This window comes from Nilaparvata lugens, chromosome 12 (assembly GCF_014356525.2).
Source record: "Nilaparvata lugens isolate BPH chromosome 12, ASM1435652v1, whole genome shotgun sequence".
Lineage (NCBI taxonomy): Eukaryota > Metazoa > Arthropoda > Insecta > Hemiptera > Delphacidae > Nilaparvata > Nilaparvata lugens.
In genome coordinates this window covers 6875249-6899177 of record NC_052515.1, presented here as the reverse complement: position 1 = coordinate 6899177, position 23929 = coordinate 6875249, and the positions used below count along the sequence as shown (strand labels likewise).

At 35.1% G+C, this 23929-nt stretch overlaps 1 protein-coding gene across 1 annotated transcript in view; it reads right to left on the bottom strand.

Annotated features, from left to right (window-relative positions):
* Positions 1-23929, bottom strand: part of LOC111056747 (protein O-mannosyl-transferase TMTC1) — a 397568-nt gene that overhangs the window by 220375 nt on the left and 153264 nt on the right. The window contains 1 exon segment of the mRNA XM_039438835.1: positions 14864-15041. Coding sequence (XP_039294769.1) covers positions 14864-15041 — 178 coding nt within the window.

The window sequence follows — 23929 nt, the reverse complement described above, 5'->3', positions numbered from 1 at the left end:
ATGATGAATAGGTTAATGGATGAATACCATGATCAATTATATCCATTCAAGCAATGGTGACATTACAAAGTGAATTTTTCTGTCGAAAACACCCTTAGAAACTGTGTTTGAGAGTGCTGCGAATGTGCAGTAGCGGCTAGAAGCCGGCAGCCCTTTTTAGGGACAGCATGAGAGGAGGGGGTGAGGCTCAAAATATCGATTACCCCTGTGAGGTTGGGGGGCCGGTTTGCCCCAAACAGTGCCGCGCACTTGAGTCGGCCTGAACTGGGTCTCAGTGTCACTTGAGGCGTGGTGAGCAGACTTCCTGCCTTTGTGGGTCACTACTGAGGAATGCAGTCAAGTGGCTCCAACTGGAGACATTTTTCCGAAAAACCTCTATTTTTTTCCTCTTGCAACTTCTTGAATCTTGTAATTTGTGTTTTCTCTTTTAACTGAACATTTTTTCAATTGAAATGAATTTCATTCCCACCATAACAAACAAACACTTTTCAAAAATTAACTTTTTGTCATAGTTAATTTTTTTGTCATGAATTAACTTTTTGTCAATCTCAGCTGTTTTCATGCATGAAATCAAGCCGGTAAACAGCTGTTTGCAGAACAAATAAACATATTATTCTCATTACAGCATACTCCACTGTAATGAGACCATATAACTTAAAACAACATAAAACAACATGAAACAACACAAAACAACATAAAAAACAACATCACCAACAAGAAACACAACATCACTAAATTATGTTTTCTTCACAGTCAAGTATGTTTCCTAGTTCCGAAATAGGAACAGCAAACCTGCTACAAAAAAATCACCGCCAGCATTGTCCAGGTGGAAGTTTTGTCAACTTCCTCAAAATTCCCGTTTCGGAATTTGTACACTAGGTTATGTTTATAGAATGAATGTAGTAACTTCAGCACAAGCAGGTAATTTTTTCTATTTCTCAATATTATTCTTCTTTAGATTATTATGACAAAAAACGGTATATGTTACTTGGACGCGAATGTCTTTTACAGGGCTCGAATGAAATTCTAGTCTAGGCTAACGCATCGGCTAGAAACCCCATCTCACCTGCAAAATGCTCCTTCCCGTCCATGTGACTATGAAGGATACAAATAATGTAGGATACAAATAAGATACTATACCACTACATGGAGTAAGGTTATTTTGATTGAACAAAAAGAAACAGAACATTTCTTGAGTTTTGTGACTTGTTTGTTCACTAGTAAATTCTCTTCTAATGTGGTCTGTTACATACAAATTTACAGGAATATTTGTGAACGGAATCATAGAGATGGATTGTCACATATCAATTATTGTCGATGTACTCGACCGGTACAGTGGAAATAATATTCCTTTGAGTTGCAATGAGTTGACTTTGGCCACTCAGACTGGTCAGGCCCGTGGGAATAGTCCCATAATAACCCATGAAAGTTACATTTTCATCTCACTCTACACTTTCACTGATACTGATATGAGTGGGAATCCAGATTGAGTCCCACTTTTTCATGCCACAGTATAATCAATTGAAATCTACAACATTATTTCATTGACTGGAGCCTGTATTGAAGGCATTCAGATACCTTCACTAGTAATAGGATACAAATTAATAAAGGAGGAGAAACATAACCTAATTTCTGGACTTGTATCTTTCCTTCCTTTTTTCCAGGCTTCATCTCTGCCTGCTTTTCACTTCATTTCCAATAATTTTTTCCTTGTATGTCTTTGTCCCTCTCCCCTCCTGGGTCGTAAATGAGTACCGATTTTGGTACCTTAATATTCCACCATCCTATTCACACGCTAGTACCATTTGAATCTACTCTGTGATATATGTGGGTGTCTCACCAAGGTTGTAACAGCCGTTGACCATAGATTCTACTCGACATTTCTGACAAAAAATGTTCTGTAAACTTCTTCCTTATCGAACTTAGTTTTCGAGATATATAAATTTTTCGATATTTTCAGAATATGCCTGCTTCTGGTCATTAAATACTCAATAACTTGAAAACTACTCGTCGAATTCCGATTTCAAGAGTATTGTTGAAAAGAGAAAAACATTTCAAACAAGATTGAAGTAATTTTATTTGTTGTAAGATATTTTTTAGCTTTTTATTAGGGCTTAAACTTGAAAAAATGCTATTCTTCAAATTCAAAGTAAAATTCCAAACAGTTTTTTCTTGGTTTTTTCACTCGTGATTATAGTGGTTTCAATATTCCAAAAACATCTCCATTCCATAAGCCTTCGAATGATTATTAATTCGAAAAGTTATGTTTCATGATAAAGTGTTCAAAACTGCTAATATCTGGAATGAACACCTTCAAAATGAAGAAATTCACAAATAGCAAGCATCAAATAATGGCGATCATATGGTGAATCACCTGATATCTCGAAAACTATAAGTTCGATCGGAAAAAAGTTTACTGAAAAGTTTTTGTCAGAAATGTCGAGTAGAATCTATGGTTAACGGCTGTTACAACCTTGGTGGGACACCGGGTATATTTCTGTTTATAAAGAAGACGTTAAGATATAAGATATGCATTGACAATTGCTACAAGGCACAAAAAATTGACAATATAGAATCAAGTCAAACTTAAAATATAAATAATGATTAACAGTATCAATCAATTACGAATATGGAAGAAAATAATATAGTATAATTATATTAGGCCATCAACATTATACCAGATCACATTAGCAAACTAGAAGAAAGTCAAGTTGTTGACGTTGAGTTGTTTCTTTGAACTTTATATGAATTATAATTCAGAAGAGAAACATTTTTGGCTGAGTCTGTTGGTCCTCTCTGGATTATTTAAATGATTTGTAAATAATTGAATCAAAAAATTGATGAGTCTTGTACCAAGAAAATGGCTCACAGAACGATGTGAACTAATGAAATAAGTATACAAAAGCATCCTTGTTTAGGGTGTTTAGACTATACTTCCTATTAGAAAGTATAATAATAGGTATAAGTACCACCATCGGTATGAATATATTTTCTATTCATTCATTCAAAATATTCAGTCTTTCACACACTCATTTATCATCATTCATTCATCCTTTTTCATTTGTTCATCCTCTTCACTATCCAACCGCAAATCCTACAAAATATCACCCTCCACTTGAAAATCAGCAACAAAAACCCTCAAAACCAGTGAAACAAGAAAACCATGGTGTTTTGTAGGAATTAGCCTGAAGTCACCCTCGAAAAAGCTCTACTAAACCTTCGCTAGGCTGCTCAATTTGTGTTGTAGGGAAGGCTTTAATGACGTGCTAACTACGAATAAAAACAAAGGGAAAACAAAAAAGGACTTGAAGTTGTTTCAAGCCTTTCCGATTTGGTTTTTGCATGCAACAAATGCCGGGGAGTTGAACAGGCAGGAAGGGATTGAAATCAGAGGAGAGGACTTCCAGAAGGACAGAAAAAAAGATAGAAAACTTGTCAGAAAGGGAATAGAAGAAGATAAAATGTAGATTAAGGCACTGAAGTACAGTGATTTCGAGGAACAGGGATAGGAAAACGGGTGAAAAACGAACGGGACCAAAAAAAAACAGAAGAAAGCAGAGTCAACAGTGGAACTATTCTTTTAGTGAAGCTTAAACTTGACAATTAGCTTGCGGTTGATCTGACTATTCCCTCAATAAATCTGTTCCCTTCCCTTGCATGTCCAGTATCTACTTTTTATGTGATGGGTTTATTCCCTTCCCTTATCCTTCCAGTTTTTTACACGTATCAGATGTTTGATTTCAAATAATGGATTCCTGGAGAGTATAGAATCATCTATACAGAATATACTATGGATGTAAAGTGTCAATTTTTATCAAATAAAGTGGATTTTTGACAACATTTCAAGTCTATTTACACTATGGATATCCAGTATCAGTATACAGTAGACTATGATAATATACAGTATAAGTTTATACGGTACTCAAATTCTGGAAGAATATTGAGGAGCTTCCTTCCCATTTAAATCAATATCCTTTGACTGGAAATTTTGTGGAATAAATTTATCCCATCATTCCATACTATACAATTGATAATAATTTGAAATGACACAGCAGGCTTATGACCAGAACTGTTCCTATTCCAATTCATACTTTCTAAATCTAAGTTTTGTGCTAAGATGTATATAGACTTATGCGACACGAACACGCACATTACGCTTTTCATCAGTTTATGCTGAGCTCATTATAGCTGTATCTTACCGTTCCTGTACAAATAGAGATTTGATCAGCGTTTTCATTGCACAAAAGTCTGTACAGAGCTCTATGTGTCACATTTTCAGAGATATTGTAATTCCATAACTATGTGATTCATAATAAAAATTCATAACTTTACTTATATGGGCTACTTTTTTCGAATTGATAAAAACAATATTGAAACTTGAAGTATCCTTTTATAAAAACATTCCGAAAATAAAGTTTTGAAAATTTTTCAATAAAAGGGTACTACAATTTTTTATATTGTTCTATTGATTTGAAGATCAATATATCTGTAAGTATGGGATACGGTTCATGAGTATAGTTGCTCAGGAATCGAAGCTTCAGCGAATGTGCTGAGTTGTAATATACAAAAAGGAAAAAAAATGAGACGACGAGTTTTCCAGGGTTCTCTCTCAGTATATTCGTTGTAAGAATAAATTAATAAAGGAGTTAATGGAATTTAGAATATCACATTGTAAGAATGAATCGATGAAAAATACAATAAATTGATGATACTATACAGTAAAAATAGATCAATAAATAAACGAGATCCAGAATAGTTGAATTTGAGAAGATAGGAACAGAAAAAGCTCCAAAAACAAATCAAAAGGACACCAGACGAAAGGCCACGACACTTCAGGGATGAATAGGGTTGAAATGCCCCTTGTTCACTGTGTTAGTTAACAAACTACATGAGGGATTAACAGCAACAATGTGTGATCAGTTCTCGAGAAGAGGAGGAGGAGAAGGAGGAGAAAGGGGTGGAGCAGCTTAGCTCCTTAGCTGCAAACTAACTCAATGTTCGGCTTAAGCTCGGTTTGCTTTGGCTTTTCATTGTCCACAACTTGCTGTAAGCTGATTGAGAAACTCTTTAGTTTCGCTCACTGTCAAAAGTCATCCGATTCTCTGCTTTGTTGTGACAAATCAATAGGGATTAAACAGAAAAGGATAGTATTTTTTTGTTAAAAACTGGAGAAAAAGAAGAAGATGTGTATTTTTACAAATTCTCACAGCAGAGTAATAAATTCAGAATAACCAGACAAAAGTCAGTCGAAGTTGTACTTACTCCAGTCTCACCACTGCAGATTATACAGCGGACAATGTTGGTTGGTTCAGAATAGGGGAAATTGTTTATTATTTTTTAGTCTTGTGTGTATCATCATCAATACCTAATAAACTGACACAACATGGAGGACTAGCGTTATTGGTAACGTACCTGGTTGGAAAGAGCATGAATGCTATTGGCCGAGTCAAGAAACAACCATAGTGGGTGGAGCATTCAAACAATAACCGTAGTGATGAGAACATAATAAACAGAGACAAACATAAAATTAAACAGTATCTTTTTTCTTAAGAGCTAATTTAAATATGAATGGAATATAAATATCAGTATACCCTTTTGAATTATCACAAAATTTTTCGGACATTAATGCCAATTCCAAGTGGAAATCACTTGAGATTTATATTTAATTCATAGTGTATTCACTTTAATGATATAACATGATGTAATGAGATGTGATTGAGACCACCTAAAATTGAAACCGCTGCTGAAGATTGGAGCATGCAAAGATGCTGGAGATTGAAACTGTTTAAGAGTCATGAGATGCAATTGAGAGCAGCGGAGATTGAAGGCCTAGTTTCTAGGATACTCATTAAATATGATGGACCTTCTGATTCATCAGTTACTTGATAGTATAAATACAAAGTAGAAAACAAAATTCCATGAATGAAAAAGTGGTGACAAGTCAAATCTTTAAACCCATTTTTCTTAAAACCAGTGTTAGTGCAGCTAGAACCTTGTCAAACCAAGCCAGTGAGGTGTCCTAGGAACCAGACCTTCAAGTAACCAACAGAAACAGAGGTTGAAGAGGAAACATTGTTGGTTTTTTCAATCTCAAACTGGAAATTATTCTTGGACTCATAACCATCCTACAGATCCATTTGTAGAACTTCTGTAGCAGCTTCACACGTTAACAGAGGATGCAAAGCAGTCAGTTTCTTGGAGAGATGCACAATAGTTCTATGTTTAAACTTCATCAAGTTCATTCACATAAATGAACTGTAATTATTTTCGACTAAGGAGTGAGGACTGACTAGCACAGACCAAGTTACAACAAAAACGATTTCAAGACATCAGTCAACCTCACTTTCCCTCCATCACCTCCTTCTTATCCTTTCCCTCCACCCACCCTATAACACCTCCTCCACCACCTCCTCAATCACTTTCCCCTACTCCTCCTCATTCACCAATTTCTTATACTTGGAAGATTGCGTGCTTGCAGTACAATTCACGTGCCCCAACGACATCTGTAAAATGCTTTCACTCCGTGTTGTCTTTTGTACAAATTTCCATCGAGTTTTCCCCCCGCTTTACATTACATCATTCTTCTTCCTCCACCTCTCTCTCTCCCATCATTTCATTCTTCTTCTCCTTCCTACTCTTCTCCATCTGCTTCTTTCTATTTCTATCCATCTACACCTCCATCTGCTTCTTCTTTTTCCTCTTCTTCTTCTTCTTCTTCTTCTTTCCCATCTTCTTCTCCTAATTCTTCTCGTTTATCTTCGTCTTCTTGTCTGCACCTCCACACCCCATTACTCAAACTGTTCCCTGCTCTTTGCATTGAAGAAGTGAACTGTACAACAATAGCTTTGTTTCCTGAAAGCAGGTGTGCTACGACATCAATTAAGACATCCATTCTTCCAGTCATTTAATACTTCTTCTTCTTCCTCTTGTACTTCTTCTTCGTCTCTCATTTTCTCTAATTTTATTCGTTCTTCGTCTTCTTCTTCTTCATCTTGTAATTAATAATATACTCCCTCTTGTACTTCCTTTCCTTTGCCCCCATCGAATCTCTCTTCTTTGTCTTCTTCTTCATCCTCTTCGTCCACGTCTGCTCAACCTATCTCTATCTTCTAACAAAATTCTACAACTACAGCTTCTAGAATCTGAATTTAATTAAATTTTTCACCGTTCCAAATTAGCATTCAGGTGCAGTTTCAATTATTCAAGTATTTCTACTACTCATGTTTTTCAAATCCTCTTTTTCCACTTCTTGTTTTGTTTCAAATTTTCACAGTTGGAGAATTCCAACGATGATGCTGATCCATGTATTTCATATTTTCTTCTAATTCTTATTATTTTCAACCTCAATATTTTCCTAGTTCCTCACTTTATCCTCCTCCTAACAAAAGTCGTCTATTTGCTCTCCAGCAAATTTTACCTCTTCAATTTTCAAGCCTTTCAACTTCACACCAGTACTCGTCTGAGTCTTTTTTTGCCCCAGTTATTTTTCTGCTTCCTCTTCTTCTTTTGCTTCTTCTTCTTCTTTTTTTCTCTTCTTCTACTTCTCCTCCTTCTCTATTTTCTCTGCCGTATTCGATTCACTCCATGAAAACAAACAACTTTATTATATACTAGTAGGTAACCCGTGCTTCGCAAGGGTCTATTTTAAAACTGCAAAATGAAAACTTGACGTAATAAAAAATTCGAAATTTGAAAATAGGCCTATAACTATCCTCGGTTAATGAAGAATCTATATGCAAAAATTCAAATTAATCAGTTGAGTATATTTCAGACGTGATGATGCGTCAAACATAATTCCCTATTCCTTACGTGTATAAGCCAGTTCTTTCCTTTATTATAGTATAGAAAACTGAAGAATACATAATACTTGAAAACCTCACAGAATCATATTGATTCTTCCAATACATCAATGAATTTTAGTTCGATTAGGATCCTCCTCAATATGAATCAGGCAGCCTTTTGTTTTCCCAATTCCAAACAAAATACCTAAAATAGTCGTTCCACTGGGAATTTGTTCTGATAGTACATTATAACTGAATAATATAAATTATTACTTATTTTATTGTGATCTATTCATTTTTTTCTCATGAAATTCAATTATAGGCCTACAGCATGAAGACTATGTCCAATTCATTTGTACTGGTGGCAAAATTTTTCATTAAAAATAATTATTTGATAAAATCCAAGTTCAATTGTAATGAAAACAAATTCCTTCAAAAAATAATTGATAATAATACGTTCCGAGGGAAAAAATTAGGTACCAAAAAAAATGGGAAGCATCGGGGGGATTCGAACCGAGGAACTATCGCTCCGTAAAGCAAGCGTTTTACCGCTGCGCTACATAGTCGTTCGTAAATGGTAGTCTTATAACACCATTATAACCTGCTCAAAAAAAAACACACTTTGGGCTATGGAACTTCATGTAGCCTACGGTAGAATAGATGAATTTGAACATTAATTCTGAAAATTCTAGAAGGAGAATTGAAATTTGGGCTTCCAGGTGCACGAGATTGATATTTTTAGAATCTATGTTCAAAATTTGGAGATCTAAATCATTCCAGTTTTTCCGGTATGCAATCCACAAGTTGACATGTTTTGATGCGAACAAACGAACAAACGAACACACGAACAAACACAACCCTACTCTCTCTTATTATATAGATGGGCTACAAAGTAATGTTGTTGAGTCAATATAACCCAATTTTTCAAATTCAAGAAAAACCAATTGGGAAATTGGATTGATGAGAATTTCCACAAACTATATGCAATTATCAGTTGATGGTAATCAACATACCTAATAAACTGACACAACATGGAGGACTAGCGTTATTGGTAACGTACCTGGTTGGAAAGAGAATGAATGCTATTGGCCGAGTCAAGAAACAACCATAGTGGGTGGAGCATTCAAACAATAACCGTAGTGATGAGAACATAATAAACAGAGACAAACATAAAATTAAACAGTATCTTTTTTCTTAAGAGCTAATTTAAATATGAATGGAATATAAATATCAGTATACCCTTTTGAATTATCACAAAATTTTTCGGACATTAATGCCAATTCCAAGTGGAAATCACTTGAGATTTATATTTAATTCATAGTGTATTCACTTTAATGATATAACATGATGTAATGAGATGTGATTGAGACCACCTAAAATTGAAACCGCTGCTGAAGATTGGAGCATGCAAAGATGCTGGAGATTGAAACTGTTTAAGAGTCATGAGATGCAATTGAGAGCAGCGGAGATTGAAGGCCTAGTTTCTAGGATACTCATTAAATATGATGGACCTTCTGATTCATCAGTTACTTGATAGTATAAATACAAAGTAGAAAACAAAATTCCATGAATGAAAAAGTGGTGACAAGTCAAATCTTTAAACCCATTTTTCTTAAACCAGTGTTAGTGCAGCTAGAACCTTGTCAAACCAAGCCAGTGAGGTGTCCTAGGAACCAGACCTTCAAGTAACCAACAGAAACAGAGGTTGAAGAGGAAACATTGTTGGTTTTTTCAATCTCAAACTGGAAATTATTCTTGGACTCATAACCATCCTACAGATCCATTTGTAGAACTTCTGTAGCAGCTTCACACGTTAACAGAGGATGCAAAGCAGTCAGTTTCTTGGAGAGATGCACAATAGTTCTATGTTTAAACTTCATCAAGTTCATTCACATAAATGAACTGTAATTATTTTCGACTAAGGAGTGAGGACTGACTAGCACAGACCAAGTTACAACAAAAACGATTTCAAGACATCAGTCAACCTCACTTTCCCTCCATCACCTCCTTCTTATCCTTTCCCTCCACCCACCCTATAACACCTCCTCCACCACCCATCCCTCCTTCTACTTCTTCTAGGCCACCTCCTCCTCCTCTCCCTCCTCCCCCTCAACTTGGTAGAGTTAGTGGTATTCTACCTCGCTATTTGGTAGAGAGTTAGTGGGGAGGATATTTTCAATATTCTTTCCGAAGAATGGACATTGATATGTCCAAAATTCCGCCAATTTATGTAGATGCATAACAATATAATTATTTATAGTTATATTACAATTTCTTTTCCATATCATATACAGTTCATTATTATAATTATATTCAATTATTTTCTTAGTCTATATTATGTAAATTCATCTATAATTTTGCTGTATTGTAAGCTACTGTATATAAGTGTTTAAGCCAGTATATATTGTAATCTACATAAATAAAGTACTCAATCAATCAACGTATTGGTACTCCTTCTTCTCTCTCATGATTCTCTTCCTCCTCCTCATCCACCTTCTCCTCCTCCTCCTCCTCCTCCAACCACTACTACTCCCCCTACTCGTCCTCAAAGTCGTGATCCTCTCGCTTTTTCCCCTCTCATTATCTGCTTTCTCTTCCTCTACCTCTTCCGCCTCTTACTTCTTCTTCTCCTCCTTCTAATCCTCTTTCCACGTTTTTGTCTTCCTCCTTCTCTTCCAACACATCCTCCTCCACGTTCTCTTTCACCACTTCTAGCTATCATCTTCCTGCTCCTGCTCCCCACCTTACACAGAGAGAGAAGAAGGGAAAAATAAGGAGAAAAAGAGGATGGGGATATCCGAGTATCATTATAAGATGAGAAAGAAGAGGGTAGAAAGGGAAGAAAGGGGTAAGATAAGCATGAGAACGAGGAGGTGGAGCGATAAAGCACGTGAGGGATGAGGGATGGAAGGATAGAGAATGATTTGGAAGAGTGATGGATAAAGGAGCCGACAACGTTGAAAAAGGATGTTGGAGAAGAGAACGTCCAAGAATAGGAGGAGAAGAATGAGAAGGACGACGGAGAAGGAAAAATAGTAGCATGAGAAGAAGTACGAAAAGGAAGGAAGAATGAAGTATGTTAGGATGTGTAAAAGGAAGACAGAAAGGTGAGATTGATTGATTGATTGATTGATTTATTTGTTACATGCTAGGTCTTGAAAAACCTATTGCATTTATACATTACAATAATTATACTATGCGAAATTGGAAAATAATGATAAATTAGAAGTATTATTCCAAATATATGAGAAGAAGAAGCAAAAGGAATGGGGAGTAATAGAGTGTGGAGAAGAATGAGTGGGAGGTCAGGAGGAGATGAAATGGTTGTGGGAGAGTGCTTTCTGTCTCATCTCCTTGTTCTCCTCATTTCTTCTTCTCTCTTCTACACCCCCTCCTCCTTATTCTCCGTATTCTCCTTGATCTTCTCCTTCTTCCTCTTTCTCCTCCTCTACGTTCACCTTCTGCACCTATTCTCCAACACCATTTTTCCCCCTCATTCTACTTCTTCACCTCTTCTCACTTGTTTTCCCTCTCCATTACCTCCTTCATCTCTATTTCTTCTTCCCATCCTTCTTCTTTCACTTCTGCCTTCTGCACGTTCACCTTCTGCACCTATTCTCCACCACCATTTTTCCCCTCATCCTACTTCTTCACCTCTTCTCACTTGTTTTCCCCCTCCATTACCTCCTTCACCTTTATTTCTTCTTCCCATCCTTCTTCTTTCTCTTCTCCAATTTCTCTTCTGCCTGGTTGCACGTCATGCTTTGAAAGATGTTGTCTGTAGATGACAGGCAGGCACTCAGCACTCAGCAATGCTGTATAGCAGCAGCTGAGACAAACGCTCTTATCGACATTATTTCAAGTACTGCTGCACTCGATTGTAAGAAATCGCTGAGGTGGCTGCATTGAGTTGAAGTGGGAGTTGTCGATACTCACATAGATAAGGCAAACCCAATTATTAGCTTTGTCTTTGATAAGACGTACCAAAGGATGCCAATCTTAAACTTTTTCAAGTAAGACGGTTGATAATAACATAGAGAAACAATAGCATAAGTTGGTAGATATCCCATGGTATAGGGCGTTTATGACGCAACTTTTACTGTTATCTCAAGCTGATAGTCCACGTAGTTTTTTCCTGTGAAGCTCTATGACACTGGTAGTCTCTCATATTGTGCCGTTCATACACTCTTGACCGGTCAAAACAGTAATAATCGACAGTAATCGGCTTGAGATAACAGTAAAAGTTGCAACATAAACGCCCTATACCATGGGATATCTACTTACGTAATTGTTTCTCCATGATAATAAGCACAAGAATGTATTGGGAACCAATCAATCCAACTCTTCATTATTGAACTCCAACAATATGAAAATACTCAGTGACTTCGACTATGTTATATTCACTTCATCTACTTTTCTACTATATTTATAAAGCTTATCACTACTCTATTTCTGTTACCTGAACTTGCATATACTTATTTCTTACATTAACAGTTTTTTTTTCTGAATGAGTGAAAACTGCTGTCTGATCGGTATTCTTCTCCCATTTTAGAATTATATTACAGACAGTAGGCTAGGCTACGAATAAGTGATATTACTCTTCAATAGATTATTGCAGAATTGTGAACTTGAAGATGATTAACAACTACATATTGGATTACTTTCAATTTTCCCTTTGAACACAAGCTGTATGATTTTGAACTCAACACATAATTTTTACTCCAACAGTCAATTCAATCAAACAATCAATTAATGAATTATTGCATCAATTAACAGCATATTGAATGAATGAATGAATGAAGTTTTATTCTCAATAAGCACAATACAAGGAAATGTAAAATACATGCATATCAAAAACAAACAAACAAGATTATTATATACAAAATCTTATAATATGATATATTTTAATATTATAATGCAACTTATTACTTATTGAGAAAAATACAATCCAGCACGTAAGATGCAACTTACGGAACGCTGGAGGGAGTCTAACACACTATTTTACTAAAGCAATAGAATGGACTGAAAAAAAAGAAAAAAAAGAGATAAAAAAAACATTTATGGGCTGTAATTAAAATAGGATATTAGTATTTAATTATTAAAGAGATGATGCAAATTAGAGAAAGCAAAAGAAAATCATTAAAAATAGAGATTCAAATTGTGTGAAAAGATTAATTTATTGATTTATGTTGCAAAAAAAAAACGGTGAGAAGAGCAGGGAAAATACAAAAAAAAATAAAGAGGAGAAAAAATAAAAAGAAAAGCTAGATAACAGAATGCAAAGTTAACAGAATGGAAAGAAAAATAGACGGATTAAACAATAATTATGAACAAAAACTCTAGAGCTTCGGGAGTGAGTGACAAAAGCCAAATTTTAATTAATCTCTTAATCTTATTTCCACAATTACATGCAGCAATGGCATTCTTGACCTCAAGTGGCAAAGCATTATAAAATCTAGGTGCCAGGAAAATGAACGTTTTACGAAAAAGAGTGCAATTGGGTTTAGGACATCTGACTTGGGAAGCCGCAGTCCGCCTGGTCTGTCGAAGTGCGGTAACAGGCTGACAGTAATCAATTGTCACACCTCTATTTCCACTTATATTGAAGAACAATGACAAAACCTTGAATACATATAGGAACCTAACAGGCAAAATTCTAAGATGACAGAACAGTGGAAATGTATGATCATCAAACCTACTGCCCGTTATCAATCTTATAAAAGCTTTTTGAATAACAAGATATTAATAACAAGATATTTATCTCGGGCCACTCCCGTGTTTCGGATGGACACGTTGAGCCGTCGGTCCCGGCTGCCTAAAAAGCAGTCATTAGGTCATGTCAGAGGCCCTGAAATTGATCAGTTGCGACCTGAAAACTCTGACACCAGACCTGAGCTAGCCAGGTCACTCGATATTATTATTATTATTATTACAGCATATTAATGAGTATAGTATTTCAATCATAATTTGTAGGAGTGAAAATTATCAACTGGAGAAGCAAGAGGTATATCCACGGTACAACGCTCTTCAATTTAATTTGTCAATTCCTAAGCAAGCTGAGATACCAACTACGTCACAGAAGGTCGACCAATCACAAGTGCACTTCAGCTGCTCAGGACCAGTCTACGCCCACAACGCACTCCCATTGGCTGATGCCAATACCTCACTAGAGATATTCCTTTTTGTAGAACGAAACATTACTTTCGACTATGCTCAACCATAACAGTAATTTGCGAAGTGATAGTCAGATTTGTGACTAGAATATTTTCACACAGTAAATTAATTCCTTGATAACATAATTTTCTTAATTAAGATCATATTTTGAAGATTTTTTCAATCATTATAATAACCTTAGACCAGTTATAGAATAGACACGCTGGAAAGTCTAGCCTCTGAAGCCAACATCTACTGCCATATCTCCAAATCGTGACGTCATCATCGGATAGAAAAATTTCAGATTGTGTCTATTTCAGAATGATGTAAATTATTATTCATTAAAATGGTAAACTCCAGCTGCGCTCCCGCTGAAATAGACACAATCTGCTATGGAAAACAAACTCTACAGAAAAGTTTTCTATCTGATGCTGACGTAACGATTTGGAGATATAGCAGTAGATGTTGGCTTCATCCACTTTCAGTATGAATAAACATAGGCCGTGTCTATTCTATAACTGGTCTAGGACAATAACTTATCATATAACCTCATTTAGACTATTTTTATATTAATAGGGAGAGAAACAGTTTAGGGTTTATCCTGTTGAATATCTCCCAATTATTGTTCTGATTGTGGAATGAAATAAATGAATGGATGAATAGATATTTTGAAATACAAACAAAATAATACAATATTGTTATTCGAATCATTGTACAAGTTCTATGTATCATTGGTTTGTTTGATTCACTATGTGCATTCTAAAAGAGTAATCAAGGTATTATATGGTCGGTCAAGTATGAGGTAAGTACAACTTTAAGGTATTCAATTGGTAATACTTGGATTAAAATCGTCTAAAAAATGTTTAGCATGTATGATCTGACCCTGACTGTGGATTGTGATTTTTGAATAATATGTGAGTGGTACTTACCGCTTCAGTGTGTACAGGATGTGAAGCAAATAGCAACCCTCCAAGGGCAGCGAAGGGTGTCCTGAGCCCTGCCACAGTGAGCACAGCCCTGGTGAAGAGCAGACAGCAGGCGGCATGTAGGGCCAGGTTGCCAGCGTGGAACCACGTGGGTGCCAGGCCTGCCAGCCAGTAGCTCAGTCTGAAAAAATGAGGAGAAAATTGATAAGAATCAGGGAAATTTGTTGAAAATGGAAGCAGAAGTTGAATATTAAATGAATAGACTAATAATTTGTGTAAATATGAAAATATTCATATCAACAGAAAAACTGTAGGTTTTGACAAGTTCTTAGTCTTTTTATTTGATATGAATAAATACCATAATATCAATTCCTCAACTACACAAAAAGAGAAGAAAAACTTGTTGATAAAATTGTAGAAAAAGTTTTGATAATTGGGGAAAAAGTTGTTATTTATGAAAACGAAACCCTGTTTATAAAAGAGGAGAAGATTGTTAGATGTTGAGAAATAATATGTTTGAGAATTATTTAGGGTCTTCAGAAATTGAAATAGTTATTTGTGCAACTAGTGCGCAAAGTGACAGTTTGCTGCACCGAAAGAAACGTTTACGCCCGAGCCGAGGGCGAGGGCGGAATGGCTTCTTGAGTGCAGCAGACGAACTTTGCTCACGTATTTCACATTAAACTTTTCCTATAGTTACCATTGAATATGAGAAGTGGTTGATTAGATGATTATGGGTAGAATGATGGCTGAAATCCATCAAATGTTTGTGTGTGTGATGCTGTTATTAATAACAACCTTAGTTCATTTGAAAATTAATAATCCAATTGAAGTTGAAAATTCTCAGCCAAAATTCTCATTTTCATTCATTCAAGAATCAGAAAAAATACAGATAGAACAAGAAATTCACATTCAACATACACGCCAGCTGCTTGTTGGCTGAACCGAGCTGCAAAATGGCTGAGCACAACAAGATAGCTGAACAGACAAGCGCGCGACCTAGCGGGAAGAATCGTACCTAAGTTTGTTTCATCCAGCTAAAAATTACTGAAACACGATTCAGAAATTTAGACTTTTTCTCAAATTACCGAGAAAAATGCTCAATGTAAACTAAGAAATATTTATAAAAATAACATAGACAACAGAGAATATTTATTTTACTATTGTTATGTTTTTTATTATTTCTATTTATATAAATATCGAACGGTAATCATTTAACCTCAAAATTCTAATTTTATAATGTATATTTGCTACTTTTCTCATTTCTTGCAGTTGAAATAATAATTATTATTATTGATAATTATTATCAATAGAAAAGAACTATTATTTATTATTAAATTATGAGAATTCGTAAATGATAATTATTCAATTATGATTTAGATGAACATTATTCTTGTTTTGGATTTCTAGATTGGGATTTTATCATAAATGTAGGGTAGCCATTGAAATGATTCTCATCTAAATCTAACCACAGTCATTGTTACCAACTCAATTTTTGTTTTCGTGCACTAATCCTCCATTTAACCCACCAACTATTTTGTGTTGCCATGTTGCAAATCTGGAGAGCAGAAAATATTTTTCCCGCACTAGAGCGGAAAAGTGAATCTTTGCGTTCTGTAATCAGTGCAGGAATCGTCACTTTTCAATGTAACTGTAGGAAAAATTAATTTTTGAACGGTAGCTCTTTTTGAATTTCCAAATTTCCATCTAATTGTTAACCCTGTTGTCAATACTTGCATTAGCAGAAGTCTTCGGGGTGATTCACAGCATTCAATTCGAATTTTCGTTTGATAATAATAATATACAAATCAATTCTATTGTTGAATTTGATCAATTAGCATTTGATTAAATACAGTCTCCTGCTATATATATTATAGTAATTTTATTATTCAATTTATAGACGAACACGATCTCCACCCTTTTTACATCCATTGTTACCATAACCTATTTTAACTTACTCCAAAACACCAACCTAAATCTACAAAGTATAGCCTAATATAACATTACAAGCAATACTAGAAGACTTGACTGTCTGCCAGAACAAGAATCCTTTCCAATATCCTGGGTTAAATTCTTGATCCGGTATTATCAATACTTGCCAAGATCCCCTTCCATTGAAAACTCTCTTTCATTCTTCTTACAGTATCAGCTTACTTCTGCAACCATTCTTATGAGGGTGAAATTATTGAAATAGCTGAACTAATTCAAACAAAGGGAATAACCACCTCAGGACAAACTTCATCATAAGTAGTCGAGAGTTGAGGAGGATATCATTCTCCAAGAATTTACAAAGGTGTGTAGAAACTCCTCCCTTACATGTATTTACATCACAATATCATGATTATATTATTTATTATCTCATTCCGGTAGGATTTCAACTTTTAATTTTCCAATAATAATTTTATTCTGTTGAAATATTAATTATGAGTTGCAGTTAACCAATCGCTGGGATATTATAGCTGTATATTTCAAATAGTCTTCAGGAACAACCCACGAGGGAGAAGGCTGAGAGGATGTCCGAGAAAGCGTTGACTGGAGGATGTGGAGGACGACATTAGGAAGCTGGGTGTCAGGGGATGGAGACGTAAGGCTGCCGATAGAAACGAATGGAGAGGTTTTTTGAAGGAGGTCAAGGCTCTGAGTGAGCTGTAGCGCCAAGGAGTAAGTAGTAAGTATATTTCAAATAATCAATCGCTGATGTATATTTCAAATAACCAATGAAAGCTATATAAATAGAACTAAGGACATGCAAATATTGATCCAAGAAGTAGATAGCAGAAGTCCTCAGTTCTATATATGATATATATATATATAGCTTTCATTGGATATTTGAAATGAATAAAAGTGATTTTTGGGGGAGTTTAGTTTTGTTTCTTGGTTTCTAATTTTCAAATAATCCAATGATTTCAAGTTTTGAAAACTTCACAGCTTACAGTCTGGTGCAATGTTTCTATTCCTTTCGGTTTTCAATCTAATTGAATTCTAAATTTTGGTTTGTATATTTCTGGACTCGAAATTTGATTTAAAGTGAAGCAACATCACCCACCTTTTAGACATTGACTTACTACTATCAAAATTCGGAAAGGGGACAGTTTTGGGCTAGGCCTGTTGGTCCTTTTCTAATCATGTACTTGATTTGTGCATTAGGGTGGGCCGAAAAAAATAAGTTTTTTTTTTCGAAGTTGTAATAGCTCGCAAAAGTGTCTCTTTTGGAAGGGGAACACAATGAAATAAAAAAAATTGAAATCGGTTGACATCTTCCGGTCGCGCATGGGCACTAAAGTTTGTTAAAAATCTAAAAAAAACGAAATTTTTCAGAATTTTTTTTTCAACTTAAATTTTATTTTTTTGTGTTGTAATAGGTGAAAAATACTTAAAGTATAGCTTAAAATCATTGTGATTTTTTTTCATTTAGGTTAGGCAATATCTACCGGTGGCGCACGGAGCCTAAAATTCGCCAAAATATAGAAAAAATCACATTTTTCACAGAACATAACTTGAGCATTTTCAATCAATGTGGGCTACTTAAAGACAAGTTTGAAGAGCCTGATACAATATGATGGGTGAGTATAGAAAAACGAGCTTTGTACATTGTTTTTTTATTTCACAAATTGTAGAATACAAGGAACTGTTGAATGTTATTGGACAATAAAAACTGAAATAGAAAATGAAGCAAAACTAAATTTTCAAAACTGTTCAATTTTATGTCAAGAATCAAATTCATATGTTTAGAAACTACATATTTCCTTCAAATGGAAGAAAAGACGATACTTTGGTGATAGAGCAGGCCCACTTGAAACAGTATCGTAGAGTCATAAAAGAAGAGCACTACTCCCTTATTCAAGAACTCAGCTCACTCTAGATTGGTCATGTTACTCCAAACTCTGGAAGCTCAGAAGAAATCGTTGAATCTTTTATTTATATCTATCTTAACATGAAATATCTCTTGTAAACTTGATTGTTATTGGCTGCGATGGTACTGCAGTCAATACAGGTTTGAAATCTGGTTTGATACGCCGAATAGAGCTATTTTTGAGAAGACCTCTACAATGGGAAATTTGTCTCATACACTTGAATGAGTTGCCATTTCGGCATTTATTTGAACACTTTGACGGCATAACAACGGGGCCTACTTACTCTAAAGGGCCAATCGGTGAAAAGTTATCTAACTGTGAAAAGTTCCCAGTAGTTGCCTTCCAGATCATTGACTGTGAAATCCATGAAAAAGACAGACAAGTAGGTACTCAGTAAGGATCAGCAATATTTACTTGATGTTTCTAGTGCAATTGAATCAGATATTTGTGAAGAAGATTTGGCTGCTTGAGATCCAGGCTACTTATCACATTCTAGGTGGTTGACAAAAGCCTACAGGACCCTCAGACTCTATGTAAGTGAAGTAAGCCCCTCACCTGAACTAAAAAAACTCGTTCTATTTGTGCTACCGCTCATATATGCCAATGTGGTTTGCAATAGAAAAAGTAGACTATTAACTGACGGTCCAAAACGTGTGTACCAAACCATAAAATCAACAAGGTATTTACCAAAAGACCTGCTTGACATTGTTGATCCTGTAATCGAGAGAAACGGTTTTTTTGCACACCCTGAACACATATTATTGGCAATGACTCAGGATAACAGGAAACATATAAGAGAGCTCGGATTCCGGAGAATTCCATAGTCAAGGCAGGTCGATGGAAGAAGGAAAGCCATAAGAACATTTACCCCTCCAAAAATCAACTTTTGTGCACAAGACTACTTTGAATTAATCAACTGGATGGACTCCAATCTCACACTTCCATCACCTCCGTTGTTAAGGGGCTTTACAGACAAAGCATTAAAAGCGCACATTGACTTCAACAGTAAATCCATCCCTGACTGGAACTCTACTTTTAAAAAGTTCCCAGTTCACACGCAGGCAGTAGAATGGTGCATTAAACTTGTCACCGAAGCTTCGAGAACGCTTTGTGAATTTCACAACCAAAATGGCTTCATAAGAGCAAATCTTCTGTCAAGATCGTCTATGGCCAATTACACAAGCAAAACAGATTTCAGAGTTCCATTTGAAGGAAAAATGTAGTTTATGAACATATGAATTTGATTCTTGACGTAGAATTGGACAGTTTTGATATTTAGTTTTGCTTCATTTTCTATTTCAGTTTTTATTGTCCAATAACATTGAACAGTTCCTTGTATTCTACAATTTGTGAAATAAAAAAACAATGTACAAAGCTCGTTTTTCTATACTCACCCATCATATTGTATCAGGCTCTTCAAACTTGTCTTTAAGTAGCCCACATTGATTGAAAATGCTCAAGTTATGTTCTGTGAAAAATGTGATTTTTTCTATATTTTGGCGAATTTTAGGCTTCGTGCGCCACCGGTAGATATTGCCTAACCTAAATGAAAAAAAATCACAATGATTTTAAGCTATACTTTAAGTATTTTTCACCTATTACAACACAAAAAAATAAAATTTAAGTTGAAAAAAAAATTCTGAAAAATTTCGTTTTTTTTAGATTTTTAACAAACTTTAGTGCCCATGCGCGACCGGAAGATGTCAACCGATTTCAATTTTTTTTATTTCATTGTGTTCCCCTTCCAAAAGAGACACTTTTGCGAGCTATTACAACTTCGAAAAAAAAAACTTATTTTTTTCGGCCCACCCTATTGTGCATTGGTTAATGTGAATGAATAAATGAATGATGAAATAAATTATTATACAGAATGGGTGAAAAGTCCTAGAACGACTTAATATCTCATACACAAAGGTAATTTGACGGTGGGTGTGATTGGGGATCCTACTCAAATGGAAAAAAACACTTTACAATGACTTTAAAAATCTGCTCCGCCATATTGAATGCAACTTCATTTAAATGCAACTTCATAGGAAGGTGGTCATGCGATACAGGATTTTGATAGGGAATTTCAAGAAAAATGAATGGCGAAAACCGCACATCGATATCGCTAACCATTTAGAAGATATTTACATTATTTATCAATACCACTCATGTATTCAATCTCCGATTTGCATGGTACTGATTGATAATGTTAATATCTTCTGAACGGTTTGCGATATCAATCTGCAGTTTTCGCCATTCATTTCTTCATGAAATTCCGTATCGAAATTATGTATCACCTTCCTATTTAAAAAAATAAAGTTGCATTCAAAATGGCGGATCCAAGATGTCGGAGCCGATTTTCAAAGTCATGGTAAAGTAGTATTTTCAATTCGAGTAACATCCTCAATCACACCCACCTTGGAATATCTTTTTTTATGAGATACTAAGCCGTTCTCAGACTTTTTTCTCTCTTTTCTGCTTTGAATAGTATTGATTAATAATGTGAATATTTCCCAAACGGTTAGAGATATCGATATGCGGTTTCCGCCATTCATTTTCTCTTGAAATTCCCTATTGAAATCATTCATCACATGACCACCTTCCCATCCAAAAAATGAAGTTGCATTCAATATGGCGGAGCAGATTTTTAAAGTCATTGTAAAGTAGTTTCTTCAATTTGAGTAGGATCCCCAATCACACCCACATTTGTATATGAGATATTAAGCCGTTCCCGGACTTTTCAGCCATTCTGTATAGTAATAATTCAGTTCTTGAATGAAAAGTTCAGAAGTTTACTACTCATTGAATAGTGAATGACTACAGTGAAGTGTTGGCTATGTTGTTATTATTGATCCCATTATGAACTAGAATCTAAGCCAGTAGACCTATAATAGTCTATTGGTCAAAATGTTATTAAATTTTGAATCATGTCCAATGATACAATATCATGAATGAACCAAACACAAAATTTTCATCTCACCATGGTTGATGGATATATTCAATTTGATTTAATCCATTGCACAGTCGCTCTACACATCTCTTTTCAATCTCACATTTTCACAAAAATACCCTAATTTCTATGAAGTTTGAGCACAATACAAGAAAACTACTCTCATTTCAATACCGCCACCGTACAACCCACAGTACTCTCCACTCCCATTCCAAATCTTGCAATATAAGTTGAGAATCAGTAGTTGTTGGAGCTTAATTTCGAATTAAAGAAGCCGTTTATTCTATCTTCGAAGCTCTCTGTCGCTTATCTAAACGGCGAAACTTAGCCAAGTATGGCCGGGGGAAGGGGACTTTGGAAAAAGGACTTAGCTACATGCAAAGTTAAAAGTTAGCGACGAAGTTTATTCGTTGACTTAGTTTCGACTTCGCTGGTGCTTGCAGCCATTCCAATTGAACGATAATTCACGTTTTGGAATTATTCCAAGCCAAACTGAGCTAAGCCGGGCTATGACGTCATGAAGCTAAATTACGTGATTTCTGCGAGAGACAATAGACTTGTGCAATTCCCTTTAGCGCTATACTTTGTTCGCCATATTCTAGACTTATTCTACCAGTTATTCATTATCGAAAATATAAAATAAGTGCATTTTAGCTATCACGATTCAATGAGCTCAAAATCAGCCATATTAGGATTAATTTATTTCTTCCTGGAAGTATCAACAATATCAACAGATGAAGTGAAAAAGAGATTACACAAAAAATATTGTCAAATCCGCGAGAACCAGTTAATTTGAAATCAGGCTCGAGTTTCAACGTCATACTTGGCATCAGAAGATGATGTTAAAACTCGAAAACAAGTTTATTTGAAACCTGGCTCGAGTTTCAACGTCATACTTGGCATCAGAAGATGATGTTGAAACTCGAACCTGGTTTCAAATAAACTTGTTTTCAAGTTTTAACATCATCTTGATAAATTAGCCACTAATAATCCAAATATATCTATATATTAAAATCTCTAGTATTTAGTAGATTTATTTGTATCGAATATATATTTTTATCTCAGGGTGCAAGATTCGGCACCTGACGGAATAGGTAGAGCCATTCATCTAGTGAATTAGAACTATGATAAATTATCGCAAATTGTATTGCAAAAATTAAATATTGTATGCATACGTTTGATAGCCTAGATTTCGTACTTCTTTGATTAAATAGAAATTTCTAAAATATTGATCTATATATTTTCTTTCAATTAAATACCTTTAATACTAATTTTTACTTGCGCAAGTATTAATCTTATTAATTTCTTAATTTATAATAACCCTTTCGGCGAGCTAGCTTTGATCATCAGATTATTTCGAAGCACTAGGGCGCCCATCACTAAATTCAAATTTAAATCACTCACGTGTCGAAAATCTTCTTGTAAGCCGCCGATGTCGATCCAACTCCATGTGGTCCGGGAATATGGTAGCCGGAATCGTCTCCTCCAAGGGGTTATAAATTTAATAAAAATGAAAAATGACTTCTGCTTCACAATAGCATCACGAAGTCTTTTAAGAAATTTAATAATTTACTTTAACTTTAATTTTTACAAAATTATTAATAAGGTACTTCGCTCTAAAATATTTGGGGTCCTCTTATGGTGGCATCTGGCTGGCGAGTGCTGGTTCTTCCTTCTCAAGTTTTACAGATCCTCTTTCCGACTTTCAAATTAGCATAAAATTTAAATATCTCAATCCTCCGCCATTAAATTCAAATAGATCTTACAAAAAATGCCAAAATATTGCTTAGATTATATGATTAATAATTTCTTTGCATTCGAGCCATATTGATAACATAGATTACACAAATTTTTACACGAAATCTACTACAATTATATAAATATATATAAATATTTTTGAATCGGCCTACAGTTGCCGCCTATTAACTGCCGTTTTACTATTGGTGCATGCAAATTTTATTAGGTATTCATGCGCCTGGTAACTCTTATTTCCTGAATACATTAAATTATTTTTATTTGGTTTTTTATTTATGCTCTTTGCATGCTAGTTAATATTATATATATTAATATTAATTCCATGCTAACTAATAATTAGCCACGTGGACGGGTGTTTTTTCACATTGCACACCGTCTGATTGCAATAAAGCTCTGCCAAGGGGTTTTGGTCAGATTCTACGTTCTTCGGTTTGATCGATCTCTAGGTCACCGATCTGTGAATACATCTATCTAACCTCAATCTTCAAATATTTTATAAATAATATATTTATGAGTAGTAAACTT